This window comes from Myxocyprinus asiaticus, chromosome 28 (genome assembly GCF_019703515.2).
Source record: "Myxocyprinus asiaticus isolate MX2 ecotype Aquarium Trade chromosome 28, UBuf_Myxa_2, whole genome shotgun sequence".
NCBI classification, from domain to species: domain Eukaryota; kingdom Metazoa; phylum Chordata; class Actinopteri; order Cypriniformes; family Catostomidae; genus Myxocyprinus; species Myxocyprinus asiaticus.
Genome location: NC_059371.1, coordinates 29,182,586 through 29,201,044, shown reverse-complemented (window position 1 = coordinate 29,201,044; position 18,459 = coordinate 29,182,586). Strand labels below are relative to the sequence as shown.

The 18,459-nt window shown below is 39.5% G+C and overlaps 1 protein-coding gene across 1 annotated transcript; it reads left to right on the top strand.

Annotated features, from left to right (window-relative positions):
- The first annotated feature begins 1,197 nt into the window (after positions 1-1,197).
- LOC127418516 (uncharacterized) lies at positions 1,198-17,105 on the top strand. The gene is made up of 9 exons (XM_051659104.1): positions 1,198-1,413; positions 4,466-4,758; positions 7,284-7,339; positions 7,768-7,906; positions 8,119-8,246; positions 11,447-11,582; positions 11,727-12,216; positions 15,492-15,711; positions 15,956-17,105. Exons 1-9 carry the CDS (start codon positions 1,198-1,200, stop codon positions 16,714-16,716), a joined length of 2,439 nt encoding a protein of 812 aa, XP_051515064.1. The 3' UTR covers positions 16,717-17,105.
- The last annotated feature ends 1,354 nt before the right edge of the window (positions 17,106-18,459 follow it).

Here is an 18,459-nt window from a genome sequence, read left to right as displayed (position 1 = left end):
AAGGTGTTTACATGCAACCCGAAATCGGGGTAATGGGCAAAAATATACCCGTGTCGGTAAACCGCTTATGACTCTATCCCGATAAAGGAAAACTGCTTAAGGTGTTTACATGACTACACACAGTGTCGGCTTATTAAAGGGATAGTTCACCCAAAAATGAACATTCTCTCATGATTTACTCACCCTTACGCCATCCCAGTTGTGTATGACTTTCTTTCTTCTGCTGAACTCAAATGAAGATTTTTAGAAGAATTTCTCAGCTTTTGGTCCATACAATATTCTTCTAAAAATCATAATTTGTGTTCTGTAGAAGAAAGAAAGTCATTCACATCTGGGATGGCATGAGGGTGAGAAAATTATGAGAGAATTTTCTTTTTCTTTCTTTCTTTTTTTTTTTTTGTGAACTATCACTTTAAGCATAACTGGTGTAAGTTCATGCATGTAAGCACGTGCTCAATATTGAAAATCTTCTCAAGTTTAACATTAAACTGAATGGAAAGTATAGACACAAAGAATTAAAAAAAAAAGATGTTGGTTGAACAATTGTGTGACAATTTAATCAGAACTAAAGTATTATTAAGGTAGCTGTCGATGACATCATTTCTGGAAGCTGTTTTTTTAACATGTGTACTTTTGCATGTGTGTGCGCGCATGTGTGTGTGGTAGGGGGTCATTACGGTGTAGTGTCCTCTCACTACACTAGGCTCACTGCATCAACCTGAGACCAGATACAGTTAATTATCTACCAGCCACACACATATTCACACACACATACACAGAGAGTGAGAGAGAGAGAGAGAGAGAGAGAGAGAGAGAGAGAGAGAGAGAGAGAGAAGGGTGCATGAACTAACCAGAATGAGAGAAGAACCTTCCCTTGGAGAGAGAAGAGAGTCTAGATGAAAAACAGAGATAAAGAAAGGTAGATCTGGGGCTAGAGATTAGTAAAAGAAAGATACCTGGTCCTAGCAGATGAAATACAGGAAGGACATGTGATAATGGCTCAGTGTCTGGACTATGTTCACCTAAAAGGCAAAAAGAGTGGATATTCTCCTTGACAGGAACAGCAAAGAATAACCAATGAGACCAGCTTCCATCACATATGCCCTTCCTCTATTGCCTCTCTGTCTTCCTCCGCCCTATACCTACCCGCCAAGTGTCATCCAGCGGAGCTTCTAACAAACAGGCATTACTGGCATCATGCCGGCTGCATTGAAGTCATCTCTGGACGGGAGCATGACTGACTCAGGGGAACTGGAGCAGGCAGCACCTCCCTGCCTTGGAAAAGTGCCCCGTGACCTGCTCCGAAACTTTCCTCATACTAAACGCGTAGGCAGCTACCTGGTGGGCAAAATGATCAACAAAGGGTCCTTCGCCAAGGTTATGCTGGGCATGCACATCAGTACAGGAGAGAAGGTAAGAGGCACACACCCAGTCTCTTACATGCTGATGCCTGTCAATCAAAGGAATAGTGTCACACATTGAGGGTGTCAGTCATCAGTGTGCTGACGGGTTGTCATCCATTTTTCATGCTGTCTCGTCTGCTCAGTTTTCATAGTGACTCCCTCTTACCTATCTCTGACACACATCACATCAATAATAATCTTTTCACCCAAACACATAAATACTGGTATAAACCATAAACACAGGAAGACACATCTCAGTATCTCAAATCAGCATCAGCTTATTTTCCTTCCGAAGTCTGCTGTAAAGTCAGGCAGATTTTGTTTGATGGGGTGACCATGGATTGTTTGTTGGCTTGTTCTCTTTTGGCGCTTGGGATTGTTTATTTTGGTAATGTAATAGATCTGATGAATATTTATGCATAATAAATTGTGAGTTTCAGTTACAGTCTTTACTGCTAGTGGCTGGTTTGTATCACAGATATTGTCTGTATATTAATGATCACAGATCACAATAACATGCATGTTTCTAATAGATGGCAATCATTTTTAATGGATTTCTGTAGATTGTAATTGTTTCAATGATTTTACATTTACATTTAGTCATTAAGCAGAAGCTTTTATCCAAAGCGACTTACAAATAAGGTACTGACAACAATTTGCTGTTAGGGCCTGGAGAAATTAAAAATGAAAATTCTCTCATCATTTACTCACCATCATGCCATCCTAGATGTGTATGATTTTCTTTCTTTAGCAGAACACAAATTATGTTTTATTTAGAAGAATATCTCAGCTCTGTAGGTCCTTACAATGCAAGTGAATGGGTGCCAAAATGTTTAAGCTCCAAAATCCGCATAAAGAGGGCATAAAAGTAATCCATATAACTTCAGTGGTTAAATCCATGTGTTCAGACACGATATGATAGGTGTAGGTGAGAAAGAGATCAATATTTAAATTACTTTTTGCAAGAAATTCTTCTCCCTGCCCAGTAAGTGCAATATGTATGAAGAATGTAAATCACCAAAAACACAAAATGAAGAATGTGACAGTTAAAGTGGAGATTGATGGAGCAGGGAGAATAATTTATAGTAAAAAAGCACATAAATATTTATCTATTGCTCAGCCATACCTATAATATCACTTCTGAAGACATTGATTTAGCCACTGGAGTCATTTTGACGTGATTTTTGAAGCTTTAAAGTTTTGGCACCCATTCACTTGTATGGACCTACAGAGTAGGGAAATTCTCCTAAAATTTTTTGTTTGTGTTCACAGATGAAAGAAAGTCATACATTTACAGAGGTTTGCTGTAAAATGTTCCACATGCTACTTTAGCTTTTTTAGCAAATAATGTGAGTGGAATTTCATGGATGAATTTTGTCATGGTCCTTTATATTCAGGGCCGGCCCTGGCCAAATTGATGCCCTATGCATCCACGATCATTAGACATCATTGCATAATGACTATAATATGTGTGTATACATTTACCTTTACATATATACACTGTGCATGTATTGTGTTTGATTAATTTAATTATATTATGTAGCATTTTTAAGTAAATTATACTGACAAGCTTATTGTTGGAGATTATCATGAATGATTTTATGATGTTATAAAGGAAATATTAACATGTTATTAGATGTCTAGATTATGTCCAAAAAATACATAGCTGGACCTTTGAGAAATTGACCCCTTATATTGGACAACTTTTCTTTTCAACATGACATAGACAGGCAGAGAGAGAGAGAGAGAGAGAGAAATTTTAGCTCTACCTGTCCTTCTCTTTTCACTGTGGTGAACAGAGCTTTCACAGGTCAGTAAGTCTGGCCTGTATGCGTGTATATGTTAGCAGTTCTTATACAGATCACTGAGTCCTTCCTAACCACTCTGTTTACCTGAACAGGTTGCTATGGTGATCAGCACACATCACCCCCAGGTCAATTTTAGAATTTGAAAATGTAAATTCTAATCTTAAAGTTCTTTAGTTATGTGCCATGATAAAGCCTCACGATTACTGTATGGACAGCAAACTAATGCTGTCTAACCTTGTCCACATCACTTTTGCACAGAGTTGACGTAATGCTGTCATGATTTTTAGTTTCTTATTTTCAAATTAGAATCTTTATACTTTGTGATAGGTAAATGTAACAGGAAATCAGGAAATATGAGGAAAACCCACACATTTTTAATCTTTTTCACACTTAAGGTGCAGGAAGACACAATTGGGCCAGAGTTGCTGCAAGTGTTTGTTCTTTAAAGAAAGGCATTTTAAAAAGATATTTATTATTATTTTTATAAGAAGAAAAATAGAAGAATATTATAACACCATGGTCCTGGTTTTGATATAGTATATGTATAATATTTCACATGATCCAAAGCCTTTCATATGAGTATTAGAACAATATGCTTGATTGAGTTTAAAGGTTGTATTAAGAAGGTTCAGACACAGTTCAAGAGCATTCATCCATGTCCAAAGAACTTTTGAGATTTAGAATGAAGGTTAGAGCCAGTGGCTGTTCCTCTTGGCTATCAAACACATAACTTTAAATATGAAAACCTAGAAATAAAGATTTATTATTATTTTTTTAAACAATATTCTTGATTGTCCCATAGGAAAGAAAAATCACAAATTTAGTGTCTCAGTTGTTGGTCCAAGACAACGAGATAAAATAGAGAGATAATGAAGTTTACAGCTTCTCAGATTTTTCTCCTGAGAAAAAGACTCAAGTGATCTCACATGTGTCTCCTTTAGAGATTCAGAAGAAATATCACCAATGTCTGCAATCAAAACTCAAGAGTTCAATTTTACTTTACTCTAGTGCATGACATATAGGGCAATACATTTTAATATTTGCATTACATAACCTACTATATTAACAATCTTGTTCAACAGTCACCAAATTCTTCTACTTTTTCATTCACCAAATTATATGAGATATTCATCTTATAGCTTTTACTCTATATAGTTCTCATTTGTGTTTATCTTTTCTTCACCCAAGTAATTTTCAGACAATCAGACAAAGTTGATATAAACATAACTGAGTATTTCTGTTACTGTCTCTCAGGTGGCGATCAAGGTGATAGATAAGAAGAAGGCTCGTCAGGATTTGTATGTTTTAAAGAACATGAAACGTGAACCCCGAATTCACCAAATTATCCGCCATCCGAACATCGTCTTGCTGCTGGAGACGCTAGAGACGGAGAACTGCTATTACATGGCCATGGAGCTGTGCGGAGGAGGAGACCTGATGGACAGAATCTGTGAACGCAAGCGGCTGGAGGAGAGAGAGGTGCGCAGGTTCACCCGCCAGATACTGTCTGCAGTGGAACACCTGCACAGGCACGGGATAGTTCACAGGTGATGAACTGACATAAAGAACATAGTGTGCACATAGTGTCACACAGATACTCAATGAATGTACAAAACACGGACAACAATACAAGCAGATGCACCTAAATAAAAGGAACATACCCCAAAATAAGTAGTTACTATACCTCAATTTTTGCAAAATAATTTTTACGTAGCTGCTTGTACGTATTGCGGCACTTTCCCGGTGAAATGAACAGAGGCACTAAAACAACAATGACTTTTATTCCCTTTCACACAAATCACAAGTAAAAGGGTAGATTATCAGTTCATATACACTTACTTTTAGCCCTGTTCCTCAAACAATGCTATCTTATGACATCCAGATATTTTTACTGTAGTGCATACCTTATAAGGCAATACATTTTAACGTTTGCATTACATAACCAACTATATTTACAATCTTGTTCAAATGCAGTACAGTTGGGCAGTAGTTCAACTGAAAGAAAGACACTTGCAAAGGAATGGACTTTAAGTCATGAAGAGCTTGCATAGGAATCGAAAGTGTCATAGATGCACCACAAAATGACATGGTTGATTCAGCAATTGCATTTTTCATGTAAATTTGTTTCTTATGACACTATCTGTTAGATGTAGGTCTAAGGTTTAGGGTAGGATATGAAATTAGGTTTTGTTGCTTTAAAATCTATAGAGATTTAACCATAAAAATGTTTCATCTCACATTTGCTTTTTATGACACTATTGGTCGGGTTTAGGTTTAAGGTTTATGGTAGGGAGGTAGATTATGTTGCTTTAAAACAAATGGAGCTTTAACCTTAGAAAACGAATCTGTTTTTCATCTCATATTTGCTTTTTATGACACAATCAGTTTGGTTTAGGTTTAAGGTTCAGGGTAAGGAGCTAGGTTTTGTTTATTTAAAATTCGATGTCGCCACAGTCACATAATTTACTTGAGGCTCACAAAAAAGGAAAAGTTGAGTGGGTGAGAGAGAGTTGAGTGGGTGCTAAGCTGAATGACTGACTCTAGTTATAAGAGTTGCCCTTAAGATAATGAAGTGCAGTATTTCAGATTTTAACAGTGTGTGTTTGCAAAAAAAAAAAAAAAAAAAAAGTGCAAAAAAGAGCGAAAATGTTTGTTGTGTTAATCTAGGTTGGCTTAATTTGTGAGGGCCAAGTTTTTGAAAATGTCCTTACAAATATATTGAAATCTTGAAAACCAACTTTTGAGGACATTTGAAATGCTCATAAATTGACCAAATAATGTTTCGCTTTAAATCTAAAAAACTCAACAGGTTTCTGTGAGGGTTAAGTTTAGGGGTAGGGTACAGTAAATCCTATCACTGTCTTAGTATAGAAACCAGTCCATTTATGAGAGGTCCTCATTAGCTTCTAAAGTCTCACTATGTGTGTAGTTTTTCTCTGCCTGTTGAGTCTAATTGAGGTAAGAGTGGGAAAGCCATTGGCTTCTCATGACATCATCAGCCAGGACCACTGTGGTTAACACATCATTCACTGACTTCCTTAATAATGGAGTCCCACGATGAACCTTCATAATGTAGATCTCTCTCTCACACACACTCCCCTCTGTAAAGAGCCTTTATTAGGATATGTCAAGGATCAAAGAATATACATTAACTTACTCACACACACACTTGGCTATCCCACGAGTTAGTCAACATATGTACAGTCCCCATGGTAACGAAGGGAGGGTGCAGGTCTGTGCGGTTCATGGCCTTCTCAGTTCAACAGTTCACACACTTCGAATAATATTAATCAAATCAAATCAAACTATATTATCGACTGGTTTTACATACACTTATCCTATGTCCTTAAATCAGTTTCTACTAACATCACTATAAAACACACACACACACACACACACACACACACACACAAAAGCCAAACTGCTGGACAGTGGTCCAGTTTTCCCTAGTGTACACCATGCCTGTTAGAGAATTTAAATACAGACACATTTGGGGTAGTTTTCAACTCCTTTAAGCTTTTTTTCTATACTTCAGACAGTTTAGGGATAGCATCTGCATGTGTTAAGGCACACTAAGCTGCCCATTGAGCTTTAAGATGTCAGCCATGTCTGTAAAAAGGGAGAAAAATGAAAATAGCTTTGAGGTCTGTGATATTTTTATGGGCTTCTCATACAATTTCATATTAAATGTGAGGAGTGTGCGGTCACCAACGTGTGTGTGTTTATTACATAGAAGAATAAAAGGAGAAGGAAGGGTGTAAGAGAATAGAAAGGGAGGGGGGTGTATGAGTAAAAGTAAAATCTGGCAGAAGGACTGGAACATAAAAGACCACCAAGTTGTGATATCACTATCAATAACACTCATAGGTCTGGTCTTTAATTCAAATCCCTTTTTAATTGACATAGTTTCATTATATTTTGAGTGCAGCTGAAGGTCCATGGCTGGTCATTGATTCCAGCACATGGAAAAAGATGATCTGTGTTCCATATCAGTTGGACCTGCCAGGAATATCTGTGTATGCAAGTATTTTTTTAACTAACCCATTACTGTATGTACTGTGTGTTTAAACAGGGACCTGAAGATTGAGAACTTTCTACTAGATGAACACAACAACATTAAGATTGTAGGTGAGTGTGTCTGTTTGGGTGTGTATTGGCTTTTTCCCTTTTTACATGGTGTGCATACAGTATGTACATCAATTTAATCTAAAGTTACAAGCTTTTCTTAAAGCGTACTTGCTGTAATGCTAAGCTAACACTACTAGCATGACTTATGACTGATGAAACACTTTAAAGTAATCCCACAGGAAATGCCAAAATCACAAGACCATTTCTTGAAATGTAAAAATAAACAAACAAATGTATTTACTATTTTAGGTTTAAAAAAACTAACTGTAAACAAATGTTTGTTAAAAAGAGAAACACTGTTGAACAGTTCCAATGGGACAAACTTCAATTGGTAGTGTCTATATTAGAAACAGTGGATTTTTTAGTGTGTCTTTATGCTGACTTTTATATGAGTACACCAACATCTGTGTATGTGCATTTGTGTGTAGACTTTGGTCTGAGTAACACTTTGAAGGCAGATTCTCTCTCTTTGGAGCTATTGAATACTCAATGTGGCAGTCCTGCTTACGCTGCCCCTGAACTGCTGGCCCACAGGAAGTACGGCCCTAAAGTGGATGTGTGGTCTGTGTAAGTACACACAGTATGTGTGTATTTGTACTAATAATGACTTTTTATAAGTATGTAATTTTATACAATATATGTGTAGATTGTAGGAGCAACTATATGTGATTATGTTAATAATGTCTTATAAAAGATTTATTAATGTTAACCTCAAAAGGGTGTCTTTTGAGGATGTTGATTAACATTGTGTGTGTGTTTCTGTGTCTACATATGTGCAGGGGTGTAAGTATGTTTGCCATGTTGACTGGCACATTGCCATTTACAGTGGAGCCCTTCAACATTAAGCAACTCCATCAGAAAATGGTGAATGGAGAAATCAGTGCAATACCATTAGACATCAGCAAAGGTAAAATGCATGCACTCACACGTTTACTTGTGTGCTATCTAGATGAGAACCTTCCATAGACATATTTAGAATAACAAACAGCTTAATTTATGAATCAAGGTCATCCAAATGGAGGTGTAAACACTTAAAGGTTAATCCCTTAGGAGGTTCTTCATCAGGACAAGATCATCTCAGAGAGAAAAAGACAAAAGAATGAGAGAAGATATAAAAGGTGCTGAGGGCAGTGATGCATTTCAAAGTGTTCTTCTTGTCTATCAGATTGTGAGATCATCTAATCTGGCACATTAATATTGATCATCATTAATATTAATAACAGTGGATATTCACCAATCACAAAAATAGACCTTCAGATATAAACAAACTGTGATGTAAAATGTCTGCTAGTGGAACTGAACCCTGCCGGGTTTCCCCAATATCATTACATTAGATCATTGTAACATACCTTGCATTACATAATGGTGGATTACCACCTGTTTCCTAAAGCAGCATCTAAATTGTTTATTAAAACGTAGACCATCAAAGTCAAGTCAAGTCATTTTTATTTGTATAATGCTTTTCACAACACACATCGTTTCAAAGCAGCTTTACAGTAAATCATGCTTTAACAGAAAATGAAACTGTAATATCTATGAAGTCTTAGAGTGATTGTTGTGTAGTTTGATTAAATATGATTGTAAATTGTGTGTAAAAATTAAATAATTACATAATAATTGTATTTAGAACCCCTGTGAGCAAGCTGAAGGCAACTGTGGCAAGGAACACAAAACTCCATTAGATGTTGGTTAATGGAGAAAAATAACCATGGGAGAAACCAGGCTCACTGTGGCGGCCAGTTACCCTCTGGCTAATCAGCATGAATATAATGCCAATATTAGTATTTATGTGCAGTGCAGGTCATGGTTTAAGATTAGTAAACTAAGTAAGTGTTAAGGTCGAGTGTTTAAAATAAAAAGATTTTATATGAACTGTAAGATTAATGACTAATGTCTTTGAAGAAGTCCATCCTGGATTACTGCAGAAGTTCACATAGATGCATTGTCCTTTGTTGGTTGGCTGATGAAGGCTTTTGCTGGCAATTAAATGATAGTCTATGTATTCCATTTCAAGAGAGTAGTCCATCAATAGACAAAGGTGATGCAGGCAGAGATCAATGAGGTGCATCGTAGTTCAACTGGCAGGTCATTTCGGTGAGGTTCGGTGGGGTCCATCCTAAGTCCAAGGTTCAGGCAGTGGCATATGAAGCATCCGATGTCTTACAGTTGGAGTTGGCATTAGTTCATCCTCTGAAGTCCATCGTAAATGACTGAAGTGATGTCTGACTATCACCGGCTGCATTTAGTTGTCATCACTCAGAGACACATAGCAGTGGAGTCTGACACCAAGCAGGAACAGAGCTGGATCTGGCCGGCTCTGGTAACCTCGGGATATGAATCCAGAGGAAAACTAAAGCAGCCTAATTTTGAGTTGATGGATAAATTAGGTGTATGCCTGACTAAATAGATGAGCCTTTAGTCTAGACTTAAACTGAGTGAGTGTGTCAGTGTCCCAAACACAGACACACTTATGGAGACTATTCCATAGTTTAGGAGGCAAATAGGAAAAGGATCTACCTCCTTTTGTGTATTTTGATATTCAAGGAACTATTAACAAGCCAGAATTTTGTGATCGTAATGAACGTGATGGAATATAGCGTGTCAGAAGGCCACTTAAGTACTGTGGAGCTAGACCATTCAAAGCTTTGTATATAGTTAACAGAATTTTAAAATTAAGATGAAATTTAACATGATAAAATGGGGCTAATATGATCATATTTCTTGATTCTAGTTAACACTCTGGCAGCTGCATTTTGAACCAATTGAAGTTTATTTATTGAACTTGTTGGACATCCTCCCAGTAATGCATTACAATAATCTTGTCTTGAGGTCATGAATGCTTGAATTAGTTTTTCAGCATCAACAACAGAGAGCATGTGTCCTAACTTAGCAATATTTCTGAGGTGGAAGAATGCTGTACTACAAACATAGGTAATTTGATTTTCAAAGGACAGATTGGTATCAAATATTACACCCAAGTTCTTCACTGTAGAAGACGACGTAACAGTATATCCATCGAGTAAAATTATATTTTAGCGGCTTATTTTTAGAGGTTTTTGTCCAATAATTAGTACTTCTGTTTTGTCAGAATTTAGTAGAAGTCAATTTCTGGCCATCCAATCTTTGATTTCATTGATACACTCTGCTAATTTGGAGAATTGTGAATTTTCATTGGGTTTAGAAGAAATATAAAGTTGGGCTTTGTCAGCATAACAGTGGAAACTTATTCCATGATTCCTGATAATATTTCCCAGGGGAAGCATGTATAAAGAGAAAAGCAGAGGCCCTAAAACTGATCCCTGTGGCACTCCATACTTAACTTTTGTTTGATTTGACAATTCCTTGTTTACACATACAAAGTGGTAGCGTTCTGATAAATAGGACCTAAACCATGCCAATGCAAGTCCACTAATGCCAACATAATTCTCCAGCCTATTCAAGAGAATGTCATGATCTATCGTGTCAAATGTAGCACTAAGATCTATAAGCACTAGAGTAAGCATTAAAGTAGGCCTAAAATTTAAGGGAACAGATACAAGTGCATATATTTTCAGTATGTAATAAGTAGTCATTTTGCTGTGTTGATTTGGATCAAAGCATCAACTAAATGACTATTTACAGTATGAGTCATCATGTGTGTTTGTCTGAGTGTGTGTTTTCATCGCCCTACTTTGTTTGCATACTGACTGCATTAGACTGCTTGTAATGGTACTCTAAGTGAATGAGTAAATGTGATCATCACTGTCTACTGCACAAACACTACCTTCACCACATTACACACACACACACACACACACACACACACACACACACGAGAGAGAGAGAGAGAGAGAGACAAGGCCAGCACAGTACCAAGCTGGCAGTCTGTTCTGGAGCCCCCCTAAATTGAGAAGGTGGCACAGGGGAGCAAAGTGCTAGAATCTGATCTGCCTTCTGTAAGTGACACCCCGAGGAGTTCAATCTAGATCTGACACACAAACACTCCTCTGACAAATCAGTGTTGAGATACTCTGTATAAAGTTAAGGTAAAGTTTTGAGGCTACTTTAGCAGCATTAATATATCAAGATGCCAAGTTTTTGATTATCTCTCCTTTTCTTTCTTTCTAGCGGCTGCACATTTTGTCTTATCTCTGTTGGAGCCAGATCCAACAAAAAGGCCCACAGTGAAAGCAGCAATGGAAGATAAATGGTTGAATGAGGGTTATGCCAAGAGACCCCTTCATTCTGTTACTTATAAAAACAGGTACTTGCATTTGTTAACCAAAAGCACAGACACAAAATAACAAAAAAACAAAAATGGTCGGAGAAACCAATATGCATCTTTAAAAATGCAACCTCTTAACAACATTTTCTGACATGGATGTGTGGGGCTTTGTCATTTCTTTAGGCTGCGTCCTGAGGATCTAAATTTAGCTGTGTTAAACTACATGACAGAATCTCTAGACTATGGTCTTTCTGATATCATCCATACTGTCATTAACAACAAACCATCTGCCATCTTAGCTTCCTACCATCTACTGCTGAAAAAACTCATTAGACATCAGAAAGGAGTCAAGACCATGCAGGTAAAATATAATATATACAAAGTTGAAATTTATAACACAAACACACATGTACAGTCATGTACACAGATAATGGCTCTGTTACAAATCCTGCTGAGCTGCTGTGCTGTCTACAGCCTAAAACAGCTAGAGACGAGACCCTTAGGCAAGGATCAATTGAAAGTGATTGATGGTCAACGCCTCCAGCCAGACGTTGCACTTGCATATCCGTATTTTTCAATTATTAAGGATCAATTGTATCGAGTGACGCAGGACGCTCAGACAAAGGAGGATACAACCCAATTGCTAGTATCGAAGAGCCATCGGGAAATGTTATTCTAGATGGCTCATTATAATCCGATGGCGGGTCACTTAGGGCGGTGAAAAACACTAAACCGTCTGATAGCCCGTTTCTATTGGCCGGGTATTCATGGGGATGTTCGCAGGTGGTGTACGGCATGCCATGAATGTAAGTTGGTGAATCCCGCGGCCACCCCTAAAGCACCATTGTGCCCCCTTCCATTGATCGAGGTCCCCTTTGAAAGAATTGGCATGGACCTTGTTGGGCCATTAGAGTGGACAGCACGCAGGCATCGCTTTGTGTCGGTTCTGGTGGAATACGCAACTTGATATCCGGAAGCCTGGAAGCAGTGCCTCTGCACAACATGTCATCACGTAGCGTTGCGGAGGCACTCTTCAAAATAATCTCTTGAGTGGGGATTCCGAAAGCAATCCTCACAGATCAAGGCACAACGTTTATGTCAGGTACACTACGCGAACTGTACGAATTATTGGGGATTAAATCAATTCGGACCAGCGTTTACCACCCCCAAATGGACGGCTTGGTCGAACAATTTAATCAGACACTAAAGAATATGATTCATAAGTTTGTGCACAAAGACACTCGAAATTGGGACAAGTGGCTCGAGCCCCTATTATTTGCAGTACAAGAGGTCCCGCAAGCCTCCACGGGGTCCATTTGAATTATTGTACAGGTGTCGACTGCACGGCGTGCTTGATGTCCTGCGGGAAAATTCGGAGGAGGGACCTTAAAACAGCAAAAATGAAATTCAATACTTTCTTGACCTGAGAGCAAAACTCCACACACAAGAGAATTTGCTCCAGTATATTAGGGGTACTTGGCAATGGGAATTTGCACCGGGAGATAAAGTCCTTGTATTACTCCTCACATCGAGCTCTAAATTACTCGCCAAGTGGCCAGGGCTTTTTGAGATCACATGGCGAGTTGGAGAAATCGATTATGAGGTTAAACGAACGGATAGAGGTGAAGCATGTCAGATTTACCACCTCAATCTCCTAAAACCATGGAGAGAGGTGGTCCCTGTGACTTTGGCGACGGTGGTGCTGGAGAGGGCGGAGCTTAGACCGGTGGTGAACTTAAAAGCCACTGATCGAGTCACCCCGGTCACTTGCAGAGACAAGTCACAGAGGTTGCCAGGTTGCAAGGAGAATTCTCCAATGTGTTCTTGCCTCTTCCCAGTCGTATGAATCTAATAGTGCACCATATCGAAATGACCCCAGGGGTAGTGGTACGCAGTCGTCCCTACTGATTACTCAAACACAAAAAAAAGTGGTTCAGGAAGAATTAAAGGCCATGCTAGATATGGGGGTAATAGAAGAATCCCACAGTGACTGGGCCAGCCCAGTGGTGCTGGTTCCGAAGAGTGACGGCTCGGTCTGGTTCTGTGTGGATTACAGAAAAGTCAATGTGGTGTCTAAATTTGATGCAAACTCAATGCCTCGGATTGATGAACTGCTTGATCGCTAAGGCATGGCTTGCTTTTTTATTCTACACTGGATTTGACAAAGGGATATTGGCAGATCCCCTTAACTCCCATGTCCTGTGAGAAAACAGCATTTGCCAAACCATTTGGCTTACACCAATTTGTAATCCTTCCTTTTGGTTTGTTCGGGGCTCCAGCTACATTTCAGCAGCTCATGGACAAAATTCTTAGACAGCACGCCGCTTACGCCGCTGCCTATCTGGATTATATCATTATTTACAGTAATGACTGGTAGCGGCACCTGCAGCATCTGAGGGCTGTCCTGAAGTCGTTGAGATGGGCGGGACTCACGGTAAACCCTAAGAAGTGTGCAGTTGGATGGGTGGAAGTATGGTATCTGGGCTTCCACTTGGGTCATGGACAGGTGTGGCCCCAAATTGATAAGACCGCAGTGATTGCAGCCTGCCCAAGACCTAAGACCAAAAAGGAGCTGAGCTGGCTATTATCGTAGGTTTGAGTCTAACTATTTGACCGTCATCAGCCCGCTGACTGATCTTACTAAAAAAGGGGTCTGGTCCAGTGGACGGAGCCATGTCAGCAGGCATTCACGCAAGTGAAAGCTGCACTCTGTGGCGGACTGTTATTTCACTCTCCTGACTTCTTTCTGCCTTTTATCTTGCAGACGGACGCACCGGACAGGGGGTTGGGAGTGGTACTGTCCCAGATGGTGGAGGGGGAGGAGTGTCCCGTGCTGTACATTAGTCACAAGCTCTCGCTGAGAGAGACTAAGTACAGCACCATCAAGAAGGAGTGTTTCGCCATCAAGTGGGCAGTCCTCACCCTCCGGTACTATCTGTTTGGATGTGCTTTCACCCTCTGTTCGGACCACGCCCCCCTCCGGTGGCTCCATCGCATGAAGGATACCAATGTGCGGATCACCTGTTGGTATCTAGCTCTCCAGCCTTTTAAGTTCAAGGTGGTCCACAGGCCGGGAGCGCAGATGGCTGTTGCGGATTTCCTCTCCAGAAATGAGGGAAGAGTAAGTGACAGGCCGGATGGCTCCCCAGCCTGAGTCAGGCAATGGGGGTATGTGGTGATGAGGGCATAGCCGAGTAACATTTGCAGAGAGCGAGGCCGGGAGAGACAGAACAGAAAGGACTGACACCTGTGGGAAATCACCTCTAACAGCTGTTTTGTGTTTGCAGTGAGAGTGGAGAGGGACAAAAGGGCAGTCCAGACTGCCGGAGGGGAGAGAGATGCACACAGCAGTCCACTGTGTGTGTGTTCACTGGTGTGCTGAAAAGCAATCCTATGTGTGTTATAAAGAAAAAGTGTGTAAAATAAAGATTTACGTGGACCGTTTACCTGGCCCCCGCTTCCTCCTTCAAGACTAAGCAAGAGACATTGTCACAAAGTTATTGTTTATTTCACCAGGAAGCTGCTACGATACGTACAATGAGCCACATAAAAATAATTTTGCAAAAGTGTAGGTATAGAAACGTGATTCTATTAGACCATGTTGTTTTGTTGTTGTTGTTTTGTTAATGTTTGGGTTTTTTATGATTTAATGATTGATGCATGTGTATGATGCCTTAAAAAGCTGTCTAGGTAGAGACAGCTAGGTTTTTGAATATAGCTACTGTAACATGTCAGTTGTTGTTCTCAGAGAGAAGAGAATAGTGAATGGAATCTTCTGAATAAGGGCTTGCAGAGAGTAGAAGTAATGCAGGTGCAAAAATTCAACAGCAGGTGATTTGTCCAACTTTTCTACCACCTACATCCATCAAGTAATTAAATCATCCAAACAAACAATGATACTTGTGTGAGACACATGGTCACACAATTAACTCCCTATTTCTTTACTAGCCTCTTCAAAATGACGCAGCCAATGAGAGGAACTCAAAACAGACAAGTAAGACCCACAGGAGCCAATCGCAGGACAAGAAAAGGCCAGCAGAGACAATCAGACCAAAGCAGCCAAGCCTAATGGATAGAACCGATTTGCCCACCACATTGCACGTGGATAATTTCACAGCTAATGAGATTGCTATACTTGTTGAGACGCATGATGGACTGATTCCTAAGGGTAATACTCTTGCTTATGGAAGTAATTGTCTTTCTTAGATGTAATTATTGCTTCATCACGTTCTGTGTTAATTGTTTTGGATTTAGATTGGCTCTGATGATTGGCAAACCTCAAGTAGATTCATGATTTCAGAACCTCAATATTCATATAGTGCAATTAATTTATCTGCAGCAAATGAATATGGGTGTTTGTGCAAACTCAGTTTCCAGAGTTTACAGAATTTGTCTGCATGTGTATATTTCAGTCTCAACTATTGGTGAAAAGGAGATCCTTTGTGTCTCACCATCTAAGTGTTCCTGCAGAGAAGGGAGTGACACCAAACTCTGTGACTCAGCTCCTTGTGATGCCACTGTAAACACAGACAACTCTAGAGACTCCCAGACAATGAACCCATTAATCAAACCACAAAATCTGAGACCAGCCTACTCTGACAAATATCAAGGGTTGGAATCTGAACATCAACATGATGATCACAAGTTGGAGAATTTGCAGACATTCTACTCAGAGAAAGGTGCATCTCCCAGAACAGGGCAGCACGTTAAAGATCTGTTACTGGCGATTGAGGAGAAAACCTATAATGGTCGCCACCTCAGTACTACGGAAACCACAACACAAACCTCCCCATTACCACGACTACGCCACACTGCAACACTAAAAGAAGCCACGCCCAGAAAAGTAACTTGGGTTGGTCTTACACGCCACGCAACAGCTGGCACAGGCTCCTCACCTTTCTTAGTAAATGGGTTCAAACCACCATTGTTTCCATCACAGAGACAACAAGCTCTTGTCATTAAAAACCTGAGACATGCAAAAGAGAAGAGGAACACTGTAACAGGAGGGGGAGGAGGGATAGGTATCTCCAGTAATACAGCGAAACGGAATTCTGTTCAGTTACGAACGGCTATACAGCGCAGAGTAACAGATCTTAACTTACCAATGCTTCCATCTGCGTTACAGAACAAATCTGAAAAAAAGACAGAAATACTCAGAATGGACTTTGGATGACAAGAGGATCAGAGAGGAAGAGATAGAAGCAGGAGAAGATGCCAATACAATGTCAGTTAAAGTTGAGTTTAGTCATCATAGCACTAAGGCCTTAATTCAGTGGCTGAAATTTTATCTGCTTTCTGATACAAAATCATACTAAGATATGGGTATGTTACATACAGTAATTAAAGAGCTAGTTCACATAAAAATGAAAATTCTGTTATCACTTACTCTCATGTCGTTCCATACCTTTAAGATGTTATTTCTTCTATGGAACACAAAAGGAGTTAAGTAGAATGACAAAGGTATATTGGTTAAGTCACCTTTCACTGTCATTGTATGAAATAAAAAAGATGCAGTGAAAGTGAATGGTGAAAAAAAAAAATCCACTCATCCCCCTTTACTTAAAAAAGGCTTACAATGGTGTGGGGGGGGGGGGGGGGGGGGGGGCATGTGGTGAGTTGTGCGTGGATGCCACGGAGAACAGCGTGGGCCTCCACATACGCTACATTTCTGCGGTAACGCGCTCAACAAGCCACGTGATTAAAAGGTGCGGATTGACGGTCTCAGACGCGGAGGCAACTGAGATTCGTCCTCCGCCACCCGGATTGAGGCGAGTCACTACGCCACCACGAGGACTTAGAGTGCACTAGGAATTGGCCATTCCAAATTGGGGAGAAAAGACAAAAAAAACAAAAAAAATTTACAATGGAAGTGAATGAGGCCAGTCAATAAATGCTAAAATACACATTGCTTTAAAAGTTTAAACACAAGATGTAACCATTATACGTGTTAACATGATTTAGTGTGATTACTAACTTTATCTGTGTAACATTATATGTAATACCGGGAGTACAGGGTTTCGTTGTCACGGCAGCGAAGTTGTAAAATGGATATAACAGATAAACAGATAACAGATAAGGTTAGTAAGTGATTTTATCACTCTAAAATCATGTTAACAGGAATAATATTTTCATTTTGTAGCTATACTTTTGAAACGGTGTGTAATATTTATGGACTGCCCAATACAGTTCCATTGTAAGTGCCTCACTGTAACTGCAATTTTTGCTTTATGCCTCAAATTATGTTAATTGAGCAGAACTTGCATTGAACCTGGAATATTCCTTTAAGTCAACATCCCTTCTTCCCATTACCTCCCCTCTTGCTCTTCATCCTCCCTTTCTCTGCCCTAATCCCTCAGTCCCAGGACAATTTGACTACTCTTGCATTTCTTAATTGTCTGGTCGGGATTTGACTGATGCCCTTTGTAGTTTTAAATCCGCTATCATGTTTCTCGCTTTATGAATGAATGCGTCTCAATGACTTCACTCAACTCTGCCAGCTGGTGCCAAAGGATAAGGATCCATAAGACAGCTTATGGGGAAGATTGATAATTAAGAAAATCTAATTTTAGTACATTTTCAACAATATATATATATATATATATATTTTTTTTTTTTTTTTTACATCTGTTATGATTAAAAGTACTCCGAATATACAACCAAATGTATGTTGTTTCCTTGACCATGGACTGCTTGCATTATTGTAACTAGCTAATTAGGCTTATGTTTGAGCTTCTGAGGTGTGTGTTTTGTAACTTGTATTTTAAATTAGCAACTGTGTTGTGGATGCTACCCAATGTCCAGAGGGGTTTTGAATAATGGACAGGTAAAGGAATCTGTCCCTCTTTTCATCTGGTGAGGAGCTCATGAATTATGTAGACTTTGTTTTGGTACAATGATATGGTTCTGAGGGGGCCTG

What these genes read in the sequence shown, in the direction of transcription:
- LOC127418516 (XM_051659104.1), top strand. Translation starts at nt 1,198, where the DNA reads ATGCCGGCTGCATTGAAGTCATCTCTGGACGGGAGCATGACTGACTCA. An exon ending in AAAGTGGATGTGTGGTCTGT is followed by an intron (nt 7,907 to 8,118) that starts GTAAGTACACAC and finishes ACATATGTGCAG; the next exon opens with GGGTGTAAGTATGTTTGCCA. An exon ending in ACCATTAGACATCAGCAAAG is followed by an intron (nt 8,247 to 11,446) that starts GTAAAATGCATG and finishes CTTTCTTTCTAG; the next exon opens with CGGCTGCACATTTTGTCTTA.